The 22,240-nt window shown below is 35.6% G+C and overlaps 1 protein-coding gene across 2 annotated transcripts; it reads right to left on the bottom strand.

Annotated features, from left to right (window-relative positions):
* Positions 1 to 42: 42 nt before the first annotated feature.
* Positions 43 to 18,961, bottom strand: LOC138185386 (ankyrin repeat and death domain-containing protein 1A). 2 transcript variants are annotated; one of them, XM_069124260.1, is made up of 14 exons: positions 18,789 to 18,961; positions 8,373 to 8,533; positions 7,519 to 7,622; positions 6,577 to 6,675; positions 6,198 to 6,296; positions 5,550 to 5,756; positions 4,159 to 4,356; positions 3,992 to 4,090; positions 3,830 to 3,928; positions 3,653 to 3,751; positions 2,513 to 2,608; positions 1,604 to 1,838; positions 1,240 to 1,380; positions 43 to 1,158 (listed from the first exon to the last, which is right to left on the bottom strand). In XM_069124260.1, exons 2-14 carry the CDS (start codon positions 8,464 to 8,466, stop codon positions 1,073 to 1,075), a joined length of 1,656 nt encoding a protein of 551 aa, XP_068980361.1. In that variant the 5' UTR covers positions 8,467 to 8,533; positions 18,789 to 18,961; the 3' UTR covers positions 43 to 1,072. The 2 variants fall into 2 exon arrangements, with proteins under 2 accessions (XP_068980361.1, XP_068980362.1); XM_069124261.1 differs by having other exon boundaries at positions 1,240 to 1,368.
* Positions 18,962 to 22,240: the final 3,279 nt, after the last annotated feature.

Below are 22,240 nucleotides of genomic sequence, written 5' to 3'. Positions count from 1 at the left end.
ATATTTTAATTTTTATACATATTTTATTTGAAGATTTATGGAATATCGAAATTTTGTCAGTATATTTTCACAGAATTTTATTATACCGAGATATTGATGCCTGAGAAACTGTCGCATAAAATTACGGATTTTAGTTTCTTTCGTAAATTATTAAGAAATTGTATTTTTAAAGTTATTATTTCTAAAATTAGAATTTCAATTATAATCCTAAAGTTATTATTGTAATTCTAATTTTTAATATTTGAAATGTTGAGAAATATAAATCAGCTTTTCTTTCTTTCCAATGGATAATTCTGCTAAATATTGTTTCATAATTGGACGGGGTATAGTGGTTTAAAAATAGTTTACTATAGACTATTAATCAGGCATTTATTTAATTGTACGTAATACTCAGATATGTAGATTGTCTTCCTCGAATTATACAATGATTGAAAGTTTCGTGATAGTTTCCTTCGTCTACTCTCTATGCATTTCTTTTATCACATCGAAAGCCCTGTATAATTTCTCTGTTTTTTCGCACTTATTCTAGAAGTATTTACGTATTACGCTGACGTATTTACAGTAGAAATTTGGAATAGGATTTTCGAACAACGGGATGAATATGTCGAATAAAAGATAAAATGAAATAGGACGGCTTCGGACGTCGATCATTTCTTTAACTAACAAATGAAAATGAAAGTTACAACACTGCTGAATTGTTCGAATTTTCTAAAAATATATATAAAGTATCAACATTAAAATATCTAGACTCGAAAATTTGTACATTTGCGCGATGATATGAATTTGTTCCATTTCATTTGAAAGATTCAAATCAGATTTCGCGATGTATCGAAAGCTTTCGTTGATTCGCAGAACTTATTTTCGTTTCGTTGATCTTCGAATGCTAAACGACAATTTCACTATGATACACGCCTCTATATTGAAACATACTGTAAAAAAGGTAAGATCAGCGTCTCTACAGATATGCCACATAGTGAGTATCGCTAAAATTTTCTACCGAAGATCCTTCAAATTCTCCTAATTTCTGTCCTTCGTAACTTTCTTCTCATTCAAGCAGAATCATCAATTATCTTTAAGTGATCGAGCATTTATGACATCGCTGTTTGTTCATTTTCTCTTTCCCGTCTTTCTCTTGATCCATGTGCTTACGAACGGATTCTATAATTATTTTCACGATAGTTTTTTTTTTTTTTTCGTTGCAAAGTAAATATATTAGTAATTTTGTAATAAATCTCTTACCAGCGACAGACTTCTTGTCTACTGCAAACAAAGCGTCGCAAAGCTCTTTCCCTATGGAGATTTCAGGATTCAATCCCGACGCCCAGATCATCAACATTCGGAAACCGTGTTCTTTGTAACTCGAAGGACCTATAAGAGGAGCTTTATCGTCCTTTTCGTAAGGCTGTTCTCGGTTTACGGAGGCAACATCGAGGATCAGAATATTTTTGTAAATTACAATTTATCGCTAAATCATCTAATCGTCTTTATCATTCGAGAACTACTTATTTTAAGAAATGAACTTTATACCTCGATGACTCTTTGCAATCTTCGCGTTTTCGATTTGAAATTCTCTTATAAAATATGTATAAAATAATTATTTTACCAGTATATTGATGCTCGATTGCTCGAATCTGATCGTTTGTGAACGCCCAATGCAACGCCAATTTTTTCCAATCCTCGGGACCTAATTGTTTGTATGCCAACTTCCATAAAATCGATCGAATATGCTCCGAAAAGGCGCCATTGTTACTGGAAATGCTTCCACCCCTCGATCCTTCTCGCCATCTTCTTCTAGCTGGCGTTAGATCACGAATTTCTTTGTCGGATGTTGAATCCTCCTGAAAAGATCCCTGTCTGTCACCTTTATCTGCTGTACGTGTAAAATTTCATCCTTCTACAGGTTGTTTATTCTTTATTAACCAAATTGAGGTGTACAAATTACGTAAACGTAACATTATTGACGAACGTTGATAAAGTGTAGCATTGTTTTATCAAGGTAGATACTTTAGATGTTTTATTGTACACATCAGACACACAAGAAGAATTTGTAGATTATTACAGTATTATAGAGACATTTCAAGACTTTAGACTGAAGCTTTATAAAATTCTAAGATCTAGATGGAAGAAGAGATAGCGACGATAAAAATATTAAATGAATCCTTGGAATTGTTTGTCAGAATCACACAAGAATTTCCATGATTTTAAAAAAGAATAGAAATACTTCACATTTTAAATTTCATAATATCGTGAGATTCGAATGAAAAATTTGTTGCAAGAAAGTACCAAAGGAATCGTCGAAATCTTTTCTCTCATCATTGATATTAGGAAGCGAGATTCAACGACGCAAATTAATTGGAAAAATATATGCAAAGGAAGTGCTACGTTAATACACCGCTTCTTAATGAGTTAACACAAAAGTCTCGGGTCGTCGACTGAATAATAATTGTAAACCAAGGGAACATAATATTCTGCAAATTTTACGTCACCTTAATGGAACGTTTAAGCCACCTACCGGTGTGGGATAGTCCAATCTCGCGGTTTTAATTATCATGTCGACGATTGCCGTGAAACTGCCTCTCGCCGCGATGTAAAGCGGTGTCCTGCCGCTCTGTGAACATCCGAGCAACTTCGTTTTAACTTTATTAACTTTATTAAGTTCACAAATGCCACAGCGGTGTCGATGTCAAGTTGGAGTACTCTCGAATTGAAGGATATCATGCACGCTGCCCTGCCTGTGTAAACTTTGTTCAAGGAAGGTAGCCTTGTTGACTATGTTAGCTCGTCACATTCGTGTTAAACCGGGGTTAACATACTCGGTACAAAGAGACGCCTACATTGATTGTGTTGGGTCGACATGCCACACCGTTGCGAGAAATTTTCCCGATGGAATAACCCCGGTATTATTTTACAAACGAAGTTTAATGCTTGGAAATGGAAATGGACGTAGAGTACATTACGACACGTCCGGGACTACGTTCGCGGTTACAGGTAGTAAAACCGCGATACACTTGTGCAACTAAGTTTCCACCGTAACGTTGATTTTACCAGTTGTACCAGTTTCAGCTATTTCGGTAATTTCACGTCAGATATACGAATATTTCAACAGTTACCGTGGAAAGCTTTTATGTAATATTACATGGTTTATAGAAAACGTTGTGAAACTTTGTCAGCTCTGTAACGTGATACGACTGTTATGGATATATTCGTACAATTTGAAACAAATCCGAAAACATAGATAGAAAAGAGGAAATATTTGCTGCAATCATATATTTAGCAAAAAACTAGTATGGTATTAGTATACCATAAACAAACGTCTTAAACATGTAATACATGTAAAAAATGGAGTAATTGAATGTTGAAGATTGTTAATAGAATGGTTAATTGTCGGTTTAAACACTTTTGTGCTCTCTACGAAATATATATTTCCACTGAATGTACATTTTTAGATCGGATTTAAACTATGCTAATATAGTCACGACAGTCGCATCTCATTACAGCGTTAACAAAATTTTGAAATGTTTCTTACTACATACATGATGTATTCATAAAAAATATCTACGAGTTTTCGAATCTTTTCATGAACCTATTTATATCATTTTAGAAAAGCAAATAAAAAACGAAACTACCAAAAGCGAATAGTATCGGTATTTACCTGTTCCCTTTGTTCGATATTCGCACCTGCTGCTAGCAGCAGTTCGCAAATATCCGTGTGTCCCATTTCTGCGGCGATGTGAATCGGTGATTGTAATCTCTGGAACAGATAGAATCGAATCGTGTCACAAGCGAATGTGTAAAAATGCGTTTCATCCACGAACACTGTCGTACGCACCGAATTTAAGCAATTTAGATCGACGCCTTTATTGATCAGTATCTCGACCGTTTCTACTTCGTTGTTTTGACAGGCCAAATGCAAAGGCGTGTTTCCATGCTGCAAACCGATTCCCGGTGATGGATGATTATTGAATATCGATCACACGTATCTTAAGTATACCTTGGATTGTTTGTTGAGTGCTGCCCCATGGTGAATCATCGAATCTAATATCCCTTTGCAACCCTGACTGGCAGCCACGTGAAGCGGAGTAAAGCCCATCTATAAAATGGACGATCGAGTACGTTCGTTGATTAGTAAGATGATAACGGAGTTAAAACGTTATTTACTTCGTCGGTTAATTCAGTGTTCGCCCCGGCTCTCAATAGCAATTGAGCTATAGCCGTGTGCCTCGTTCTCGTGGCCACGTGAAGGCACGTGTTGCCTTCATTGTCCTGAGCATCCACCTTAGCTCCCAGTCCTATTAAAACTTCCACGGCTTCTAGATGTTCTTCCGCGCAGGCACAATGTATAGGCGTCTGGCCTTTCTGTAAATCAACGTGAAATTGTTAACTTTGTCACGCATTGTTATGTTTTGAAGAGTTTCCAGTTTCTTATGTGATTTAGTTCTGGATAAAAATTAGTGCATCTCAGAGGGCAGTTTATTTTTAGTACAAATAGCTGGAAAAACATATTTTCTACAAATAAGAAAAGATTCAGCTGTGAAAGAATTAAATGATATTTTGTGAAAAATGTTATCATTATTATTGAGTTTATTTAAGTTCGAATATTCCTGCAATTTTCTGTCAAAATTTTCCAATTTTTCCGGAATACTGAAAAGATCAAACGTTTTCATTCAAAGAAGAAGATACATATAGAGGGAAAGGTCACGGATAAGTCGTCATGATCGAATGTACGATAGCTGGAAGTGGAAAGCCGGAAGCACCAGGAAAACGATGCAAGTTCTATAAAATTCCCTCAAAGGACTGTAGTTAGATTCATGCTGCTATACGTTGCACTCTCTCCTTCGGGGATTTCACTTGTCTTCGCGATAAGAAGGCAATATAGCTAATGTCGGAGACCTAGTTTCGTAGTATCTAAATCGAGAGACACAGAGGTAAAGAGAGAAAACGGGCACTAGTCTCCGTATAAATTGAAGTTTCTTGCCTCCTCTGCATCCGTTCGTCTGCAAATATTTACATTCTCCTATCAATTTAGGGTGGATTAATATCTTACGACACATTGAATAAACTGCTTTCGAGAAACTGGGTATATAACCTGTCATTCTGGGGACGAAGTTGAGAAAGAAGTTGCGAGTACTTTTTGCTCATGAAATTTAAAGTAATGCAAGGTAACAAAATGAGAATAACGGAAAGTTTCGAAAAGCAACGGAAACTTTAGATTTTACATTTACAAATATTTAGAACTTTAAATCTAAACTTTTTTATTTAAAAGTTTGCGTATTAAAAAATACACCTTAATTCAGTGGTTTCTTTTCAAGTTGAACTCATTTCTGTACAGAGTTACGAAACAAGAAAGAACAAAAATGAAAAGAACACAAAGTAACGAGAAGCAATCTTCTAATTTCAAATTTTCACTCGCTTGAAATTTTTCAACTTTTAAATCTATTATTTTATTGAAAGATCACAGTTCCCATTACCTGCATCATCGACTTCTCTTCCAGCTCAACTCACATTTTTCCCGGTTACAAAAGAAAATAACGAAATACGATAGCTCTTACTTTATCCACAGCATTCAGCTCGATTCTTGGCACATTGGTAAGCGCGGTTATCATACTTGGGTGACCGGCACAGGCTGCATGGTGAAGAGCTGTCGCACCGGTACAGTCGGTTGCATCTCCGTTCAACGATTCCACTGCCTCAGCAAGGTAGTCGACGACGCGAACGTTGTTGCCCCGAGCAGCACACATTAAGAGAGTATATTGCTTCTGTAACAGAGTAGTAGTTACGCATACTACTTTACTAAATGAACGTCATCGTAATGTTGGCCTCGTTGCAGTGCCACCATATAAATCTTTTATCGGATCGTATTGTTATTGAACCAAACGAACTGAAACATGTTCCAAAAGAAAAGCTCCTTTAGAAATAATCTTGAACGGTTTCTTTAAGAATTTCCGAGAACAGTGAAGAGTTTTCTTTGAAAGATAAGGTCACGTTCAAAACTTCTATCGTAAGAAATACTCTATGAGAAAGGTTCGTGACTCGATTTATGATCCTATACGAGAACGATGCATGAAATCGTAGACGTACACTTATATCAACTTAAATTTTCTTTTTTTGCGAAGTTGCAGTCGGTTCGAAAGATTCAAATTGATTCGATTCCGATGTTTTTATTTAGTATCAATCCATCAGTATAATTATCGATATACCTTGTTTACCGCTGACACATTCGCTCCGGCGTTGATTAACATTTTAACAGCATCCCTGTGTCCATATCGCGCAGCCATGTGTAACGGACGCATGCCGAACTTGAAACATGGCAAATGGAATTTAATTACGTTATGTCAATTTTATATAAAATTTGTTCAGATTCCAGTCACTGGTTTTCTGACATTCGATAAAATTCTCTTCAAATATAGAAAATGCAAGCGTGTATGTAAAATAATTAACATTTGAACGAAACGACGAGAAACACTCGTAATAACGTTCGAATTGTCGTCTGTTCATTTGTTCTGACAATTATTCTGGTTTAGTTCAATTTTATTTGAAGCAAATATTTGAATGATAATATTTTCACTGCGATATTACCTTGTCTCTGGCCTCGATGTCGCATTTCGCTTGTATCAACATCTCTATGATCTCTGTGTTCCCCCTGGATGCTGCCCAATGAATTGGCGCCCGACCATACTAAACAATCATTTTCCAGTGCAAACATACGCGTATCGTGCGTGTTTCTAGCGTTTCAATCGATATTAAATTACCGCTATTAGTCACTAGAGACTCGTCTTGTATTAGATTGGCACAAAAGTTTATTTCATTTTATAAGAAAATAATAGATGCACGACATTTTGTAAGAGGAAAGAAACTTTTGGAACAATCTAATACTTTCGTTTCCGATCACTTTTCATGCGAATAGTTCCGTTGAATACGACATAAGATAAATATAATTAATTTTCATGTAGGGAACGCGATGTTCGTTCCTTCGTCGCGTGCTGTTCAAATACCAACGTAGACTCTCGAGGAAGAAATATGTAAACACGTTAAAGCGAAATATTTCGAACTCAGTCAGACGGTTGATTCGAATTCAAATTTCATTGCATTATTATTAAATGCAAGGAGATTGAAATAGTTCGAAAGCAACGACGAAATTGGGGAAACGATAAATTTCCTTAATTGAATCCTTAATGCTTCGCTAATGGAGCCTCTCGTAGTAATGCCTCGTATGTAGTCAGACGCGCGTCCTTATATCGACTTACATCTCCGCCATTACCGCGAACGCATCATGTTATCTGCTTTCGACAGCGCAGTGAGTTTTGCACAGTATTAGTGTTAACGAAGTAGCGCAAAGCGAAAAATTCTATTTGCAACCGTACTATTTTTCGACTCCATTCCGGGGAATTCGATTTTTGTGTCGGAAATTGATTCGACGTAAACTGTGATTCGATTGTAGCGGATTTCTTTCAATGCTTTCATATTCTCCCGTTTGAGATTTGTTCGTTTTATCATGTAGCTTGTTTTTTTCCCACTTACATTGTTCCTGGAATCGACGTCCACGGGCTCTTTGAGCACTTTGCGAACGGTGTCCGCTTCATTTTTTATCACAGCCTCGTATAATAGAAGATCATTCTTAAGTACTGGTAAACAGAAATTTTCAATCAGCTTCTTTCATTATAAATATTAAAAACAATGTTAGTTAGAAACCTGCGCTACTAAATATTCTACTTTCACCTTTCTAACCTTTTATCTTTTTTGCTCGATACAATAAACCCTCTATGTACATTTTATTTTATATTAGATTGTTCAGAAGATTTATAGCGAAAGTTAAAAAAGATTTCATTAGAATTAGACGTTTTGCCATCTATAACTTTTTGAATCTTCTCTTGAAATACTTTTCATCATCTTCGATAAAGAATTCCTTCCAACAGCTTTTACATGTTTCTACATAGAATATTTAATATTTTGTCTACGTATCTGTTTTATTGATTTATTGGTTTTATTGAATTTATTGATTGATTTGAATTTTGGTCTTTGGTTTTTCCTTAATCCTTTTTAGTATTCAATAAAGTGTAGTATTCGTTTGAACATTTCATTATTTAATAAAAAATTATAATAAACATGCTACGAACTTCCCGAATATTCCAATACTTTCTTTCAAAGAGATTTCTAAAAATCTTGTCTTTTAAAAAAAATATTTCTCATATCAGACTCGAAAGCAATGAAAGACGCTGTATCGTAATCTCTCGAAATTTGTTCGTTTACTCAAACCGATGACATAAAAAGACGAGAATTGATTGCTTTCAAGTTTAGATCGGATGAAGAGTTAATACTAGGAAGAACAACAACATTTCTTGAAGATATCGTATTCTCGTTTCTGTGATACTTACTCCTAGCAGTCTTTTGGTTCAACACTTCCCCTTCGATCGCCTCGTTGATATTCAGGGGCGAGGGTGTCTTCGTCATTTCTTCTTTGTCCACCATGTTTTGTTATTTTCTCGTGTCTCTCTTCGGTCTACATGTTGGCTCTCATCCCGTGTACTTATTAAATCTGAAATTTAAAATTGAACACGAACGTGCTTCGTTTTCTTGTTATTCCCAGCCTGCACTAACAGGCTATGAATTATAAAACATTTTACGTGGAATTACGTAATGGAACGGAAATAACAAGTTTTTCAAGTCCCGTTTATATTTAATGTGAAGTTATGCAAACGAAAGTTTTCGTACACGTTCCAATTTTATCATGCAGTTCATTAGCAAAATTTATTTGCATCGGATTTGTGTAACGCCTCCGGTTATTACTCTATTGATTTCGCCCTGGAGTTCATATTTTTTCTGATGCTACTTTGACCTTTTATTAATTATAATGCCACGAATTTATTAATCCATGAAACCTACAATGAAAGCAATTCGACCAACTTGCAGTTATTAATAGTCGAAAGTTTCCATTTGTATCGAAATTCGGCGCATGCCTGGCAGGCTGCTCGACGAACACAAATGAAATAATTATACGCATATTCGCGGTTTCGCTTTAGTATGCTATTCCAAGGATGGCGTATGTATTTACTAATTTGCATCAGTGACTTGACTCACTCACTATACACGAATTAACGTCGTTATTATGTGGGGAATCCGTTGCTCAATTTCGAAACGACGTTGGCAAGAGGTTCAATAGCGGTATTCATGGAACAGCTATGGTCCTCTAACAGGTGTTCGAGATCACAATTAAAACGCGTAATGCCATAGAGATAGACGGTTAGTAAATGGAAGTGGAACGTATGAAAATTTCATCGCTAATTTTCCTTCGTCGATTTCACTCACGGCTTAATTAGAATGTACAAGTTGCCACAACGAAACTCGTATCGATCTGTTTTTCTAATGTTCTATTCATCAACCTAATAGCAATATTATCCTCCCACGTCAACCAAAATCAAAAGTTACGATGTTGTAGATATCGATCCGGTCGAGTAACCACTAAAAACTCTATCTTAGGCGTGGAATAATGTAAAAGAAAATACAAAATCCTGCAACGTGCGCACATGTCGTCGTCAGTCTAACTGCAAATACTTTATTTATAAGATTCACAACTGTTTCACTCACGTTTATTGGTTATACGTGTTTTTCCTTTCACAAGTAACCATTTCAATGTATCGGTTTGGCGATACGTATCTTGTATTCTGTAATTTTTCTCAAAATCACTCAGGTGGATCTCGTAAAATCAATGCATGCAAGGTTCTCGAGTTGCAGACGTCAAGAGGCGAAAGTATATCACGGCTCGAGATGAGAAAGGAGAACCCCCCTTTCAAAATATGTAAATACAAAACATTCCTCTCACGGACGAACGCAGTTGTTTGTTCGTTCCGTTTCACGTTTTCTGCTAGAGGCACCATCGAGTCAGTTTCATGGACACGAACAGGGAAAATATATGAAAACACAACGTGTTTTGCGAACTAGATTTTTTCTTTCTTCTTCTTTATTTGCACTCTCCGCGATTTATTTATTTATTTTTTTTTTTTCGTCGACAGAACGCTTCCCATCGTGTTATAGTCGCGTTCTATAACTCGCGGGGAATGTTTAACGAGTTGCAGAAGCGACCAGAAAAATGAAATTCTCCAACCGAGAGTTTGATCTGCGACACCTTTATGAAATGCGGACAACGATGTTGAATACGCGGAGAAATTCTGTCAACTGTTTGTTACCGAATTTATTGCGCTGGAAAAGTTTTAATAAGAATCTTCTTTCCGCTTCTGATATTTTTATGATTACGAAATGCGAGCAGAATCCCAGGGATGGGCTGCACGGTCTAAAAAAATGTTACGTGGCAATAAAAGTGGATGCTGAATGTTCCAGAGAAAATTCACAATCGGTTGAAAAGACCAGTTGGATTACTGTAGTTCTCATTGTCTTTCTCTCTCACTCTTTCTTCCTTCCACAGATCAAACAATTTTTGCATAATTGCTACGGTAATATGTAATGCACTCTTTAACCAAACACGATTTAATTTCTGAAACGTTTCTACCTTAATAGAATTTTTCAGGAAATTGTTTGCAATGAGAGATGTTGGCTATTACAAATAAAGGACGCCTGGTCAATCTGGATTGAGATGAATGATGATTGTAGTACAGTTTTGATTGCAAACACGAGTCTACATAATTTAATTTTTAGAATATTTTCACTGAAATAAAAAATTCTTTTTATCTTGTTCGCTGCTTGGAACACGGTTGGATTGGTTAATCAGATTATGACGAATGGTTTCATGATATTCATTGCAAAAGCGTGTCTTGCACCATTTAAATTCTGTTATATTTCAACTTTAATAGAAATTTTTAAAAAGTAATACGTTTGTTATTCGAGACACGAGTGAACTGGACAATTGATTTCTAATATTGATTTCTGATATTGAAGGTAGACATAATTCTCATTGCAAACGTGACTGTATTCGGCGGTTACATCGTTGAAATTCAATCGAACTATGTATATCTTTAATTTATTGCCATCGTATTTAGACGCTTGAAATAGGAGTCGGCGTTTATCTATAGTTCCATTGGATAATATTTCGTGTATAAGGTTAATGAAGTTTAATCGTATCATTGATATTTTCGTTTTACAATTCCACGAATGTTCCATTTCCTAAACTCCATGCTCTCATTAGTTGTTAATGACGCGAGTTTGAAATAACCTGGCTAACTCAAATTACTAATGGCAACGCAACGTAGGAGGATAATCGTTATTTTCGCAGAATATACTATTATGCTATTATATCGCGATTAGTCAATTAATCGCGACATCGATTTCTCTACGATTATCTTTACTAGTCGAGCGTTAATAGGAATCATCGAAGTTCCTTCGACTGACCTATAAATGGCTAAAACAGATCGTTGTGGACGCACGTATCGGCAGAGACAATTTTGAGAATTAGGATATTTTTCAAGCTTAACTGCAGCTTTCGCTGACTCAACTGAAATATTACATTTCATGGAGCAGCGAGTTTTAGAAAGATTGGGCAGTAAAGGAATACACGAGTCTCTAAATATAAAACATTGTAGCATAGATCATGGTTTCGATGATACGATTTCCAATATACTTTCATTTAACAGGTTTTTAATATTAGCTCGATTAATAGTTGACAAACGAGGCCGTGGGATAAAGATTAATATTTGAACGGTTGGCTGTACAATTGATAGACAAATTTTTATTGAAAGAGAATACGCGTTTTTCGCCAATTATCCTCTCGCTGTATTCCGCGAATTAAATAAATAATGCAGAAAAATAGCCAGCAAAAAGGGATAAAAATAAAAAAAGAAGATAAAATACAGTTTAGTTGTTCCATGTGACGCGTCTGGTTAATTACGTCAGTTTCTACTTGACGATCAACGTTCAAGATTTCGACCAAGTTTCTTATTCACGTTTTGCTAGTATTTCCCAGATAAATCCTAAAGCGTTTTTCATGTATCAAGAACAATTTTAATCGGTTCCCTTGACAGAAAAGTAAAGTTGAGATTAGAATAGCAAAGATGGGAACAATTTTTGAGCGAGAATATATCGCTCGAGCAAATCGTCGATATTTCCCTGTTAATGCAACTGAGAACACCGGCGATCAATTACACTGCTTTTAACCTTTGGTAAATTTTGTCAGCAGTGAATGAAGAGCGTTTATCACGTCGCGTTTGACTCGGCGCGGTGTTACGATAATCTGATGGCACAGTTTTGTAATCCCTATCGAGCCACGACGTTAACGTCGTTACGACATAAATGACAAGCTATTCAAGACCACCGATAATACTGTCGTGAGAATTAAGTAAATAATGATTTCCTGACCATAATTTTATAAAGGAAGTTATAGGTTTCCAAAATGTTTCGTACTTTGATAGATTCATACAACGTCGTCAATTATGGAAATGGTAATCTAGTAATTATATTTTGATTGATCAATGTATAATATAGTGTTTCTCCGAACATAATGAAATTCCGATAACTCCGCTTCCCTCTCTTTTTATTGTTTCCTACAAATTAAATGTTGTTTGAAATATTAAATAGACCGTTTCAAAATGGCTTCAGCAAAGATTTGCATTAATACGTTATACAATATAACGTCAGTGATGTTTACTTTACTTTGAAACTTCAGACGATTTCTGTCTTGCATCGATTCAATAATAAATTAGTTTAAAATGATAATACGTTGTAATTATATTTAATTATATGTAATTATATTATAATTATATACACCGGTGTTTCCAATGTAAAACCCCGTAACATCCCGCGTGAGGTCACACATTTGCACTAATATCTTTCATTAAAAATGACAAATGTTTGCGGTGCGATCGATAAACGCCCCCACGAACTCAACGCTGACGATACAAAAAGAAGGAAAAATGCGAGAAAGATGAGCAAAAAGCGCTCTACTCATTTCTTATCCGACGGGTCAATGAAGCTGTGTAAAGAAAAGGGCGGCTATTTAGCGCGTGGCTGCAAGATGAGAAGTCAAGTAATTAGCGGTAACCGGCCCCTCTGTTTGCTTTCCTTTCTGTGCAGTTGGCGACAAAAGTGGAGAACGTGCGGGTCAACGGATAAAGAATGACGGTTGACTGTGAGATGACGCCTTCGGTAAAACGACCAGTGCACGTTACTTCGTCCGCTTTTGTGCTAAAAATAAAGGTCGTCGGTAGGTTGTTACGCGTCAACGATAATCCCTTACTAGACTCTGATCGTATTGTGGATTAACTTGTGTTCCTTCTACTTCGATAAAAATTTGAATTACAGGGTAAAAGTCATCGATGAAACTACGTTTGATATAAACTTTGTTGTTTCGAGATTAAAGACTTAGACTTAGATTGAGATTTAATACACTTATACAAAGGTCATTACATTTTTCAAAAGATTCCTCGGTTGTAATTTACTGTTATCCTTTGCTATTAAACTTCAATATCTTCCATCTCTAGTTGTTTAAAAAATTCTATACCTTATAATAGAAAAAGAAAATATATTTTCCCTTTCATTTTTCTCAAGTTCTTTGTCAATTCTAGATTTACAGTCGAAACGGCAGAGTCAGGAGGCAACAGATAAACGGTAATACCTCGTAACTTATACTTTTTACACTTGTTCCGAGCTTCACAAATATCATTGTGATAGTCGAGTCTCGCTATGGTGGTGATAAAATTTCAAGATATTTCGTATAACATATTCAGAAAAGGCTTTTACAATTGTTCGAAAACTTTCGTAAATCACTGTACCAACAGTTTCAAACTGATAAAAAATTTGGTCGAATTTTCGATCTCACCGTTGTTGCTGCAGTGTTGTTGCCTTTGTTACCTGCAGACACACGCAACGAGCTATTTGTCACAAGCTAAAAATAAACACAATACAACCGGCCTATAGGTTATTCTCTATCCTTCTTCATTTCCCTGGCGTTCGTTTTTCCAATGTGCTTTCCGGCGTTCGCCGTCTCGATTTTTCCGAGAACAAGAGAAACATTTGCGATTTACTCCAAATAGGTGAATATTCTCTCGATCCTCGAATCGTACGCTCTTTTTGTCCCATGTTCGCAATTTTTCCATTGGTCTCCCGGTTACTTTTATCCGTGGCTTGTTAACGCTCAGTTTGGGATTCGCGCGGTTCACGAGCGAGTAATTACGTGCCGTGATAAAATCGATTTTCAAGGAGGCTCTGGACACGCCGGACTTGCCACAGTACTTTGAAATTGAAAATAACAAGTTCGTTGAATTGAAAATAACAAGAAGCTCCTCCTCCAACCTAGATCCACTCACGCTAAATATACACGGCCACCGGAGATTTCTTTCCAGTTCGTGGTGTTATTCCATTATTATTTTTCAGAGGACAATGTTCTCGATGCCTAATGAACAAATTTTTTATTTTAATTCTAATTTTGATTTTTAACTTGTAACAGATTTTATCCGTTGACGTCATAGCGATAGATACGCTCGCGGTAGCTACGTCGCGATTTATCTATCACACAGAGAATATCTGTATCTTTTCGAATCAAAGCGCTTCCCCATTGCCGTTGTTACGAAAATTGAATTCACGAGTTCTGAAGCAACGCGAGTTCATCTATGGTGCTATTACTATAACTGTTTTCAGTTTGCTTAACATTGAAGATCACAGGGAGAAAAATGCAAGCCCACTTGTGTTATTTTTCTGATATTTGACAATAACTTGGTCAAGTAACCAGAATAAATCTACAGCATTTTTCAAAAATTAAATAACATTCATTTCTTTGCTACGTTAATTTAACTCGGTTAATAACATGTTTAGGTAACTAAGTGTCTTGGAACTCGATCTTGTTTTAGTTCCTTGCACGAGTATCGATCGAGGATTCGTCAGAAAAAAATGGAAAAAAGATAAAAAAAAGAGATAACAGAAAGATATGAAGGAAAGGAGGAGCAAGATGTATTCAGTGGCTCGAATCGTGACAAAAATTTCCATTTCTCAAATGAAACTATTCTCAATCTCGATGGTTTTCAATAGTCATGTCGGATGATAATCGTCCTATCAAGGAAAACTGATAATTTCCTGCTTCCATACGCGATTAATTACCATCTGTTAAAGCGACCTCTTATCATAGTGAAAGAGCAGAGCAAAGTTTCTCGATAGAAAGCTTGAACTGAAAGAGAGAGAGAGCGAGAGAGAGAGAGAGAGAGAGAGAGAGAGAGAGAGAGAGAGGAAGTAAGTTCCATCGGATTCGCCAATAATTTAAACCGAACTTGCGGTAGGATATGTAGGTATTTCTGGCCAGCTGTTTGATATCGGTGCAGTGATATATTCGCGGATACAAAAATGTCTTGCATTTCGATTATCGATTGAAGTTTCCAATAATTTGCTCCCGCGCGCTGATACCACAGCCTCTAATACGCATTTTATCCCTCTTTCTCAGGAAAATATTTGGTTGCGCGGAGAAACTCGCGTGATTTCAAGCCAAAACTCGGTTTAGAACGAGTTTAATTCGCGTGATTTTCATACGGCTAGTTTTTTTAATAAACTGTTCGATCCAATTTATCCTCTTGATTCGTTTTTGTGCCAAACTGTATAAATTTGTTCCGCTTCTTCGATAAAATTTTTAGTTGTTTCTGACATTTCCACGGATCGATTCGTATTTTTTGAAATAATATCTCGCTCTAGAATGAATTTATTCGCATGTTCCTAACGTAGCAAATTTTTTTCATAAATATTTCGATTCGATTCACCCTTTCCATTTGTTTCCGTTTCGAGCTGTATACATTTATTTCATTCTCTGACTCTAATTTTTAGTCGGTTTTAACGTTTCCACGAATAACTTTAATATTCATGTTCTTTGAAATAAGAACGAGTTATTTTAAGCGCGCTGATGTCTGATAGTGAAATCATCGGTGTTAAACGGTTTCTCGTACTTTTCTCTCCGAGGAATCATTTCGACGGATTATTTAGGGTTTCTCTCGGTGAGGTTAGTTAATAACGCGTTAAGTAATCGATGCTACTTGATATGCGAAAAGCGACCGCTATTAACCCAGATGGTGGAATTCGGGCTAGCATTGAATAGCCATCGATGCACATGCGTTTCACGGATTCAATGAGCATTCAACGAGCCACGCTCGAAACTCGAAACTCGAAACGAAGAAAATCACTCAGAGAACTTTTTCTGGGCTGCTGCTTTCATTTCCCTGCCACACTCTCTTAGGCTCTCTTATAGCTAGCAATAAACATCATTCGTATAATTTACTACTCACTATCTGTTCCATGTTGGAATTTTTCCATATTACAATTCATATGCGTTATTTTCTTCTTTACTATTACTACTACTATCATTATTTATCGTTCTTCAACGCTGCCGCATTCCTTAGGCCATTTTTTTCACAATCGTGTTTTTCTGTTTTTTTTTTTTAAATTTGAATTTAATTTTTCTTTCAGTTACTAAGCGTTTCTGCTTGTTCGAACAAGAATAAGATTGGAATATAAAAGTTAAGAAACAGTATATTTAATTAAGCGCAATTGTAATTAAGATTAAATCTAAAGTAATCTTGGAGCGTCATGAAAATGTTACATGTTAGGGAAAAAATACGTTTGAATTCTTTGTAGTGTGAGCTGAAAATGTTTCACGGAGAACGATTCATGGCAGTAATATATTTTCCCTAAGGACACAAGATGGAGAAGTATATGAACCATCAGCTTTTTTCCTTTTATACTATCTTCTATCTACACATCTGTTGGATGTGTCGTTAAATGAAACACGAAGATGATCCCAAAGTTAACGTTCACTTCTTTGTTATTTTTACTGCTCCAATGGTTGACAAAAAGGTATCACGTTCATCATTTCCTTAAATTTTGAATAAACAGTTTGTATTAAAAAATTGTCCACGGCCATATGATGTCTGGAAATAAATTAAACACAAGGAGCAACGTCTACCTAGGGATTGATCTTTAAATCTATCCCTTTTAAAGCTTAACTGCACTTCGTACACCTATTTGTTCTCATCCCCATTTCCTTGTTCGTAAAAAATTTTTATTTACGCAAAGAATTTTTCCTCTCATGCACAAGAAAAAGTCAAATACCCTTTTGGGAGCGTAATTAAAAAGTTAAAAAAAGAAAAGTAAACGTCGTTGGTGCAACAAAGTTATCAAATAATCGTGTATTTCATTAATTACACTAGTTGAATGTGCGTGAGTGAAACGCAAGGGTAAGATAAACTCCGCCACACAACTATTGTACTGGTCACGCAATGATTACCCAGGGGTTTAATGATTTTTTTTCCTCGAGTATAACCGACCTGTTGAGGGGAAAGTTCACCCTACATGCGAGAAGTTACTTGCATCAGGAAAGTAACTTTCTTTGGTTTAATCTATCTGCGCTAACTATCTTATGATATAAAATACTATTAAATAGTACACTGACTGCAACAATTGCTAAATATTTATTATTAATCTGCGAATTCATTTATGCAAATTCATATTTTTATATAGATAAAGAAATCGTTGCTTTGTTGTTTGTATAAAAAACAGATATTGTTGGTTCGCTATATTTTATGTATCGTTTAAAAATATCCAGACACTCGGTTATTTTTAACCAAATGTATTTGGATCACAAAATTGAGAATAAATTAGAAAAAGAGAATATATATAATAGAATACATAAATTTTTAAATGGTAATATGCAGTAATAAGTTTGACGTTTGCAATTGTTAGACTGCGGATATTTCTACAAATTCATATTTTATTGATACAGTTGTAGAAACGAAATGTAACTAGAGTTCTGTTATGTTCGCGAGTATTACATTTTTGATGTTTTTTATATTTTCGCGAATTGCGTATTGTTTACGTTTCTGTTGCTCTAAATTTCCAATAAATGCGTAATCCATCCACTCGACCTAATTCTATTTTCTCGATTATTTATATTCTTTTGTATTTCGAAATATTTTTCCAAAGATATTCCATAAATTTGTTTGAATATGCAGAAGATAATAGTATTTGAATGCCATTTATTGGAACAAAATTTTAACTAGTTCCAGATTAAACGAACTTCTACTTATTGACTCTACTTATCTAAACGCGAACTTCTATTAGACAGGTGAAATGTCACACATAGTACGAAGGATCTGTGAACTTCTACTAGGTAAACTCCTACGACATGAACTACTTGTCCCCGATAGAATCAGATACGTGGTCTACTCCAATTATATTTATTTCTGCACTGCAACACTTTTCTTCGAATTAATGGGCAAACATTTATTCATTATTACCCAAAACCATGTAATTCACTCGATTAAGTTTTCCTTGCTGTTTACCACCACATATATTTCAAAATATTTTTCAAACATAATTTCCGAAAATACATGCAGATCCTCAATTTATTTATTATTATTACCCTAAACGTTAGATTTATTCGATGCAATTCAGTTTCCCCTCGTCTCTATTCTTTTGTACATCAAAATATTCGTGAGAAAAGCTTTCCATAACTCTCGTCGTACATGAAAACACGAAGATTGCAATGAATTCTTTCGCATAAGCTCGAATAGGTGCGTGGCGGTATTGCGTGGAAGTTCGAAATCGCGGCGGCCACTCGCCAAAGAGTCAGCATGTTAAATGAATAGTGCGGAACTCGCGTCTGTACTCAGGAAGACACTCTGCGGATGCAGCATTCAGGCAGCTTTATTCGCATCGTCACGCCCTTTATCATTGTCTAATTGCGGTAGAAGGCAATGCTCGTACGATTAACACACCCTCTTACCGCGTTTCTTGCATTTCCTCGTACGAACTGTATTTAACCCATGTTTGCATTTATAATTAGATAAAGAAGTTAATAATTAAAAGAATTTACTCACGCGGTTTCACTCTGTGAAGTTTGTTGCTGATGACGTCGTTGTATTATGATTGCAGATGTTGAAACAGCGGTTGAAGAAGTCAAATGCAGTGGATAGATACCATCGACGTTTCGTTTCAAGTAAGCTGCACGATGTTTATAGCACGAAGGGCGGCATGCTACTGGCCGAATAGTTCCCGTCTCACCCCCAACTCACCCCATTATCAGGTCGACGGCAGCGCAGCTACGTGGTGGTTGCAACGACTATGATAGGCGCTCGCAGTAAGTCGAATTTCCAGAGCTTTGTTGTTCCTTCTTTATGTTTCTTTCACCTAGCTAGTTCTCCCTATTCTTTCGCCAGTGTCCTTTGTACTGTTTGAAAAATGGGCAGTGATTTTTTTTTAAGACCTTTTTTCTGCTTAAACATAATATTTTTAACACGAGTGGAATTGCAGTTCATTTCGAAGATTCTAAAGTAAAATATCAATATTAGTGTTAAGTTAAATTTAGCGTTAAGTGTTCTTTTACAGAGAGGAAAGAATGAAATTTATAAAGCGCGACAGTTTTGATTTATAATTCATTCGTGTGCTCTGAATACAGAAAGCTACTTTAAAGTAGTTGTTCGCTTTTGTACCATTTCTCTGATACAACTTCCACGTTGCCACCTTCACGGCCATTTAGAAAGCGAAATTATTTATACATCGATCGGGAACTCTTTCTTTGGAGTTCCGGATAAACGCGATAAAAACGGATTTTCTTTCGGTGAAAGCTCCTTTTAATCGAATTTATAATTCCTCGACTAATTCCACGCTCGATGTCGCTCAGTTTTTACCAAAATCGCTGGCGTACATACTTTCCACATTTTTTGATATTAATTATCAGTATATTTGTATCGTGATTTTCATTTGCATTGTAATTTTTGTCCGTCAATTATAATATCAATATACGTGCGATTAATTCGCGGTAATATCGTGTCAATCGATAAAGTAAACGGCTTTTAATAACCAGAAACACGTTTTGCATAGTGGCCAGATTAATTCGTGTTTTAATTAAATTCTCCATGAAGAACTGTATTTTCCGTTGTAGATCGATTGATTCCCGGCTTTCATCCACCGATATTGTTTTCCCCTATTACAACCGTTTCTCATTGTCTCGTCCGCCAGTGGAACGCGTATTTGCTTCATAATCAAAAATAAAACACGCAAAACTGGCTCACAATGTGTGCCTCGTCGTTGCCTGCATTATTGTTATTCCACCCATCGTTCCAGCGAAAATTAAATTTCTGAACACGAGACAAACAGCTATCCGTCTTCCTGAGTTGAAATAGAAAAGTGTATTTCACAAATATCATGCGCAACCGACGCATTTTTCCTTTGATCTGGAGCGTGAGTTTTCAATCAGAAACGAAGGGATGAAAGGAGCTCGTTGCATGTTTCTTCATGCTGGCGGAAAATTACAATGACACGTGCAAATTATGCCTCGTAGCTGAAAAATGCGAAACGGACGTGTTTCCACTAACATTTCATCTAGGTTTACTCTCAAAGGACGAAATAGCTAGCGAGCCACGCTAATAGCTTCCACCATATTCCACCACAAATGTTTTCTTGGGTATGCATTACTTCAAAATATTCCTACGATTTTACATAAGTCGCATTTTTGCATTACGATATGATTTATGACCGCGAGGAATGAACTCCTCCGAAGATTGTATTTCTGACGATTATGTGTATGTGAATGTTAAAAGGTGATGAAGTATGATTTTGGATAGAATTGTCATTCGCTTTACTCATTAATGTTAGCCACAAGTATTAGACTACTTATTTATATTATGATAAAAATTCCATTGAAAAATAATAGAATTAAATTCTTTTCTTATGTATACACATTTTTTTCAATCACTTTTTCAACCGATTTTGATATTTGTATTGCCATGTTTTTCATTATGCTTATTATTCTTTGATAATTTATACACGGAGGCATTTAATATAAATGATTGACGAGTGAGATGATTCAAAGAATTTTACGAAGATTAAAAGAAATTTGCAGACTTCATCGAATTTTCTGATTGTTTTATTAAAATTCTCAGAATGAATATCGCCATCTATTTAGATCAGTTGTAGAGAGTATGCTGGTATTTATGTACGTATAAAGAATTTATGTTCCTCGTAACACGACACTTAAGTACAGCGACACTTTCGTAGAACTATCAAAGCTCGTTTAGAGAGGAACGAATTTTAAGACATTTCATTACTCGAGAGGAGAAAGAATATCCGAACTCGGTCACGTTCTATTTAAGATGTGTTCCACGATGTCTTAAATACTTTTTCCTTACTCTTCATCCAGCTGCCATGAACCAAGTAATAATATCCTTCCATAAAGGTGCCATTGAAGAGTTAGGAATACTTCCAAACGAGTAAATCTACGTTTGACCCTTACGTAGCCAATGAAAATGTTGCGACAAGTAAATTTCAAGCTGTAATATTTTTAATTTTTTCATCAATTTTGTCTATTATCAAAAATATTCAAAGAATGAGAATTTGGAACTCTTTGTAATATTTTCATTCCAGACAGGAAAATTGTTAGAAGAAAAAAAGAAACGTAAGAATATAAAAATACGGAAATCCCTACACAAATATAAAATACGGGAATGGAGAAACATAGAAGTGCAAAAAATAAAAGAACTTGCTGAAAGAAATATAAAAATACTGCCCACTTTTTAAATTAAACAGAAGCTTTCAGTAATTTCTAGGATTATAACCGTGAGTTATTTCAGCAAATCTTAAATGTTTGACATACTACTGCGAGATCCTGCTGGGACTTGAAGACGATGAAGGTTTCCAGGAGGATTGTGAATGTTAATTCATCGTAAAGTACAGAGTCCCCTGACGCTAAAGTCGCCTTCTAGAATTTCGCGACTGTAGGGTAGTCACCACAAAGACGTTAGGCACAGTGGATGTATGGAACAAGGAAAACTTGCACACTAAAATTCTCCGTATGTCATAACAGCGAGACATTTGCACAGAAAATGGAATTTGAGTGTACTAGTCGTCGACAACAGTGAACTTCGTGCTTGCTAAAAATTAATTAAATTAAATTATTAATTAAGTTAATACGACTTCTTCTATTCTATTTTCCTTTGAAAAGAAAAATAGTAGGTCCATTTGAGCCAAGTTGCTAGAAAATGTAGCCTCTTTTACAATTCTGTTTGTATCGTAATCATCTGTTAATTGCTTTTGTGTTATCAATTATTTTCGTTCAGTGATACGAAAGATCGATTTTAATATAATAAAATAATATAAAGATATGAGAATAGAAGAATAAGATAATATGAAGATAATATAAAAATAATAGATTCAGCTAATATGAAAGATGTAGATAACATGGAAACGAAATTGGACGAATTGAGATTCGAAAGATTCTTAGGTATATACGTATATCGATTTTTATTATTTTTATTATTTTTATTCAACCGGA

The sequence above is a fragment of the Bombus flavifrons genome, chromosome 12, assembly GCF_040668555.2.
Source record: "Bombus flavifrons isolate JBK064 chromosome 12, iyBomFlav1_principal, whole genome shotgun sequence".
Lineage (NCBI taxonomy): Eukaryota > Metazoa > Arthropoda > Insecta > Hymenoptera > Apidae > Bombus > Bombus flavifrons.
The sequence above is the reverse complement of the archived record's forward strand: the minus strand, read 5'-3'. Positions and strand labels throughout refer to the sequence as shown.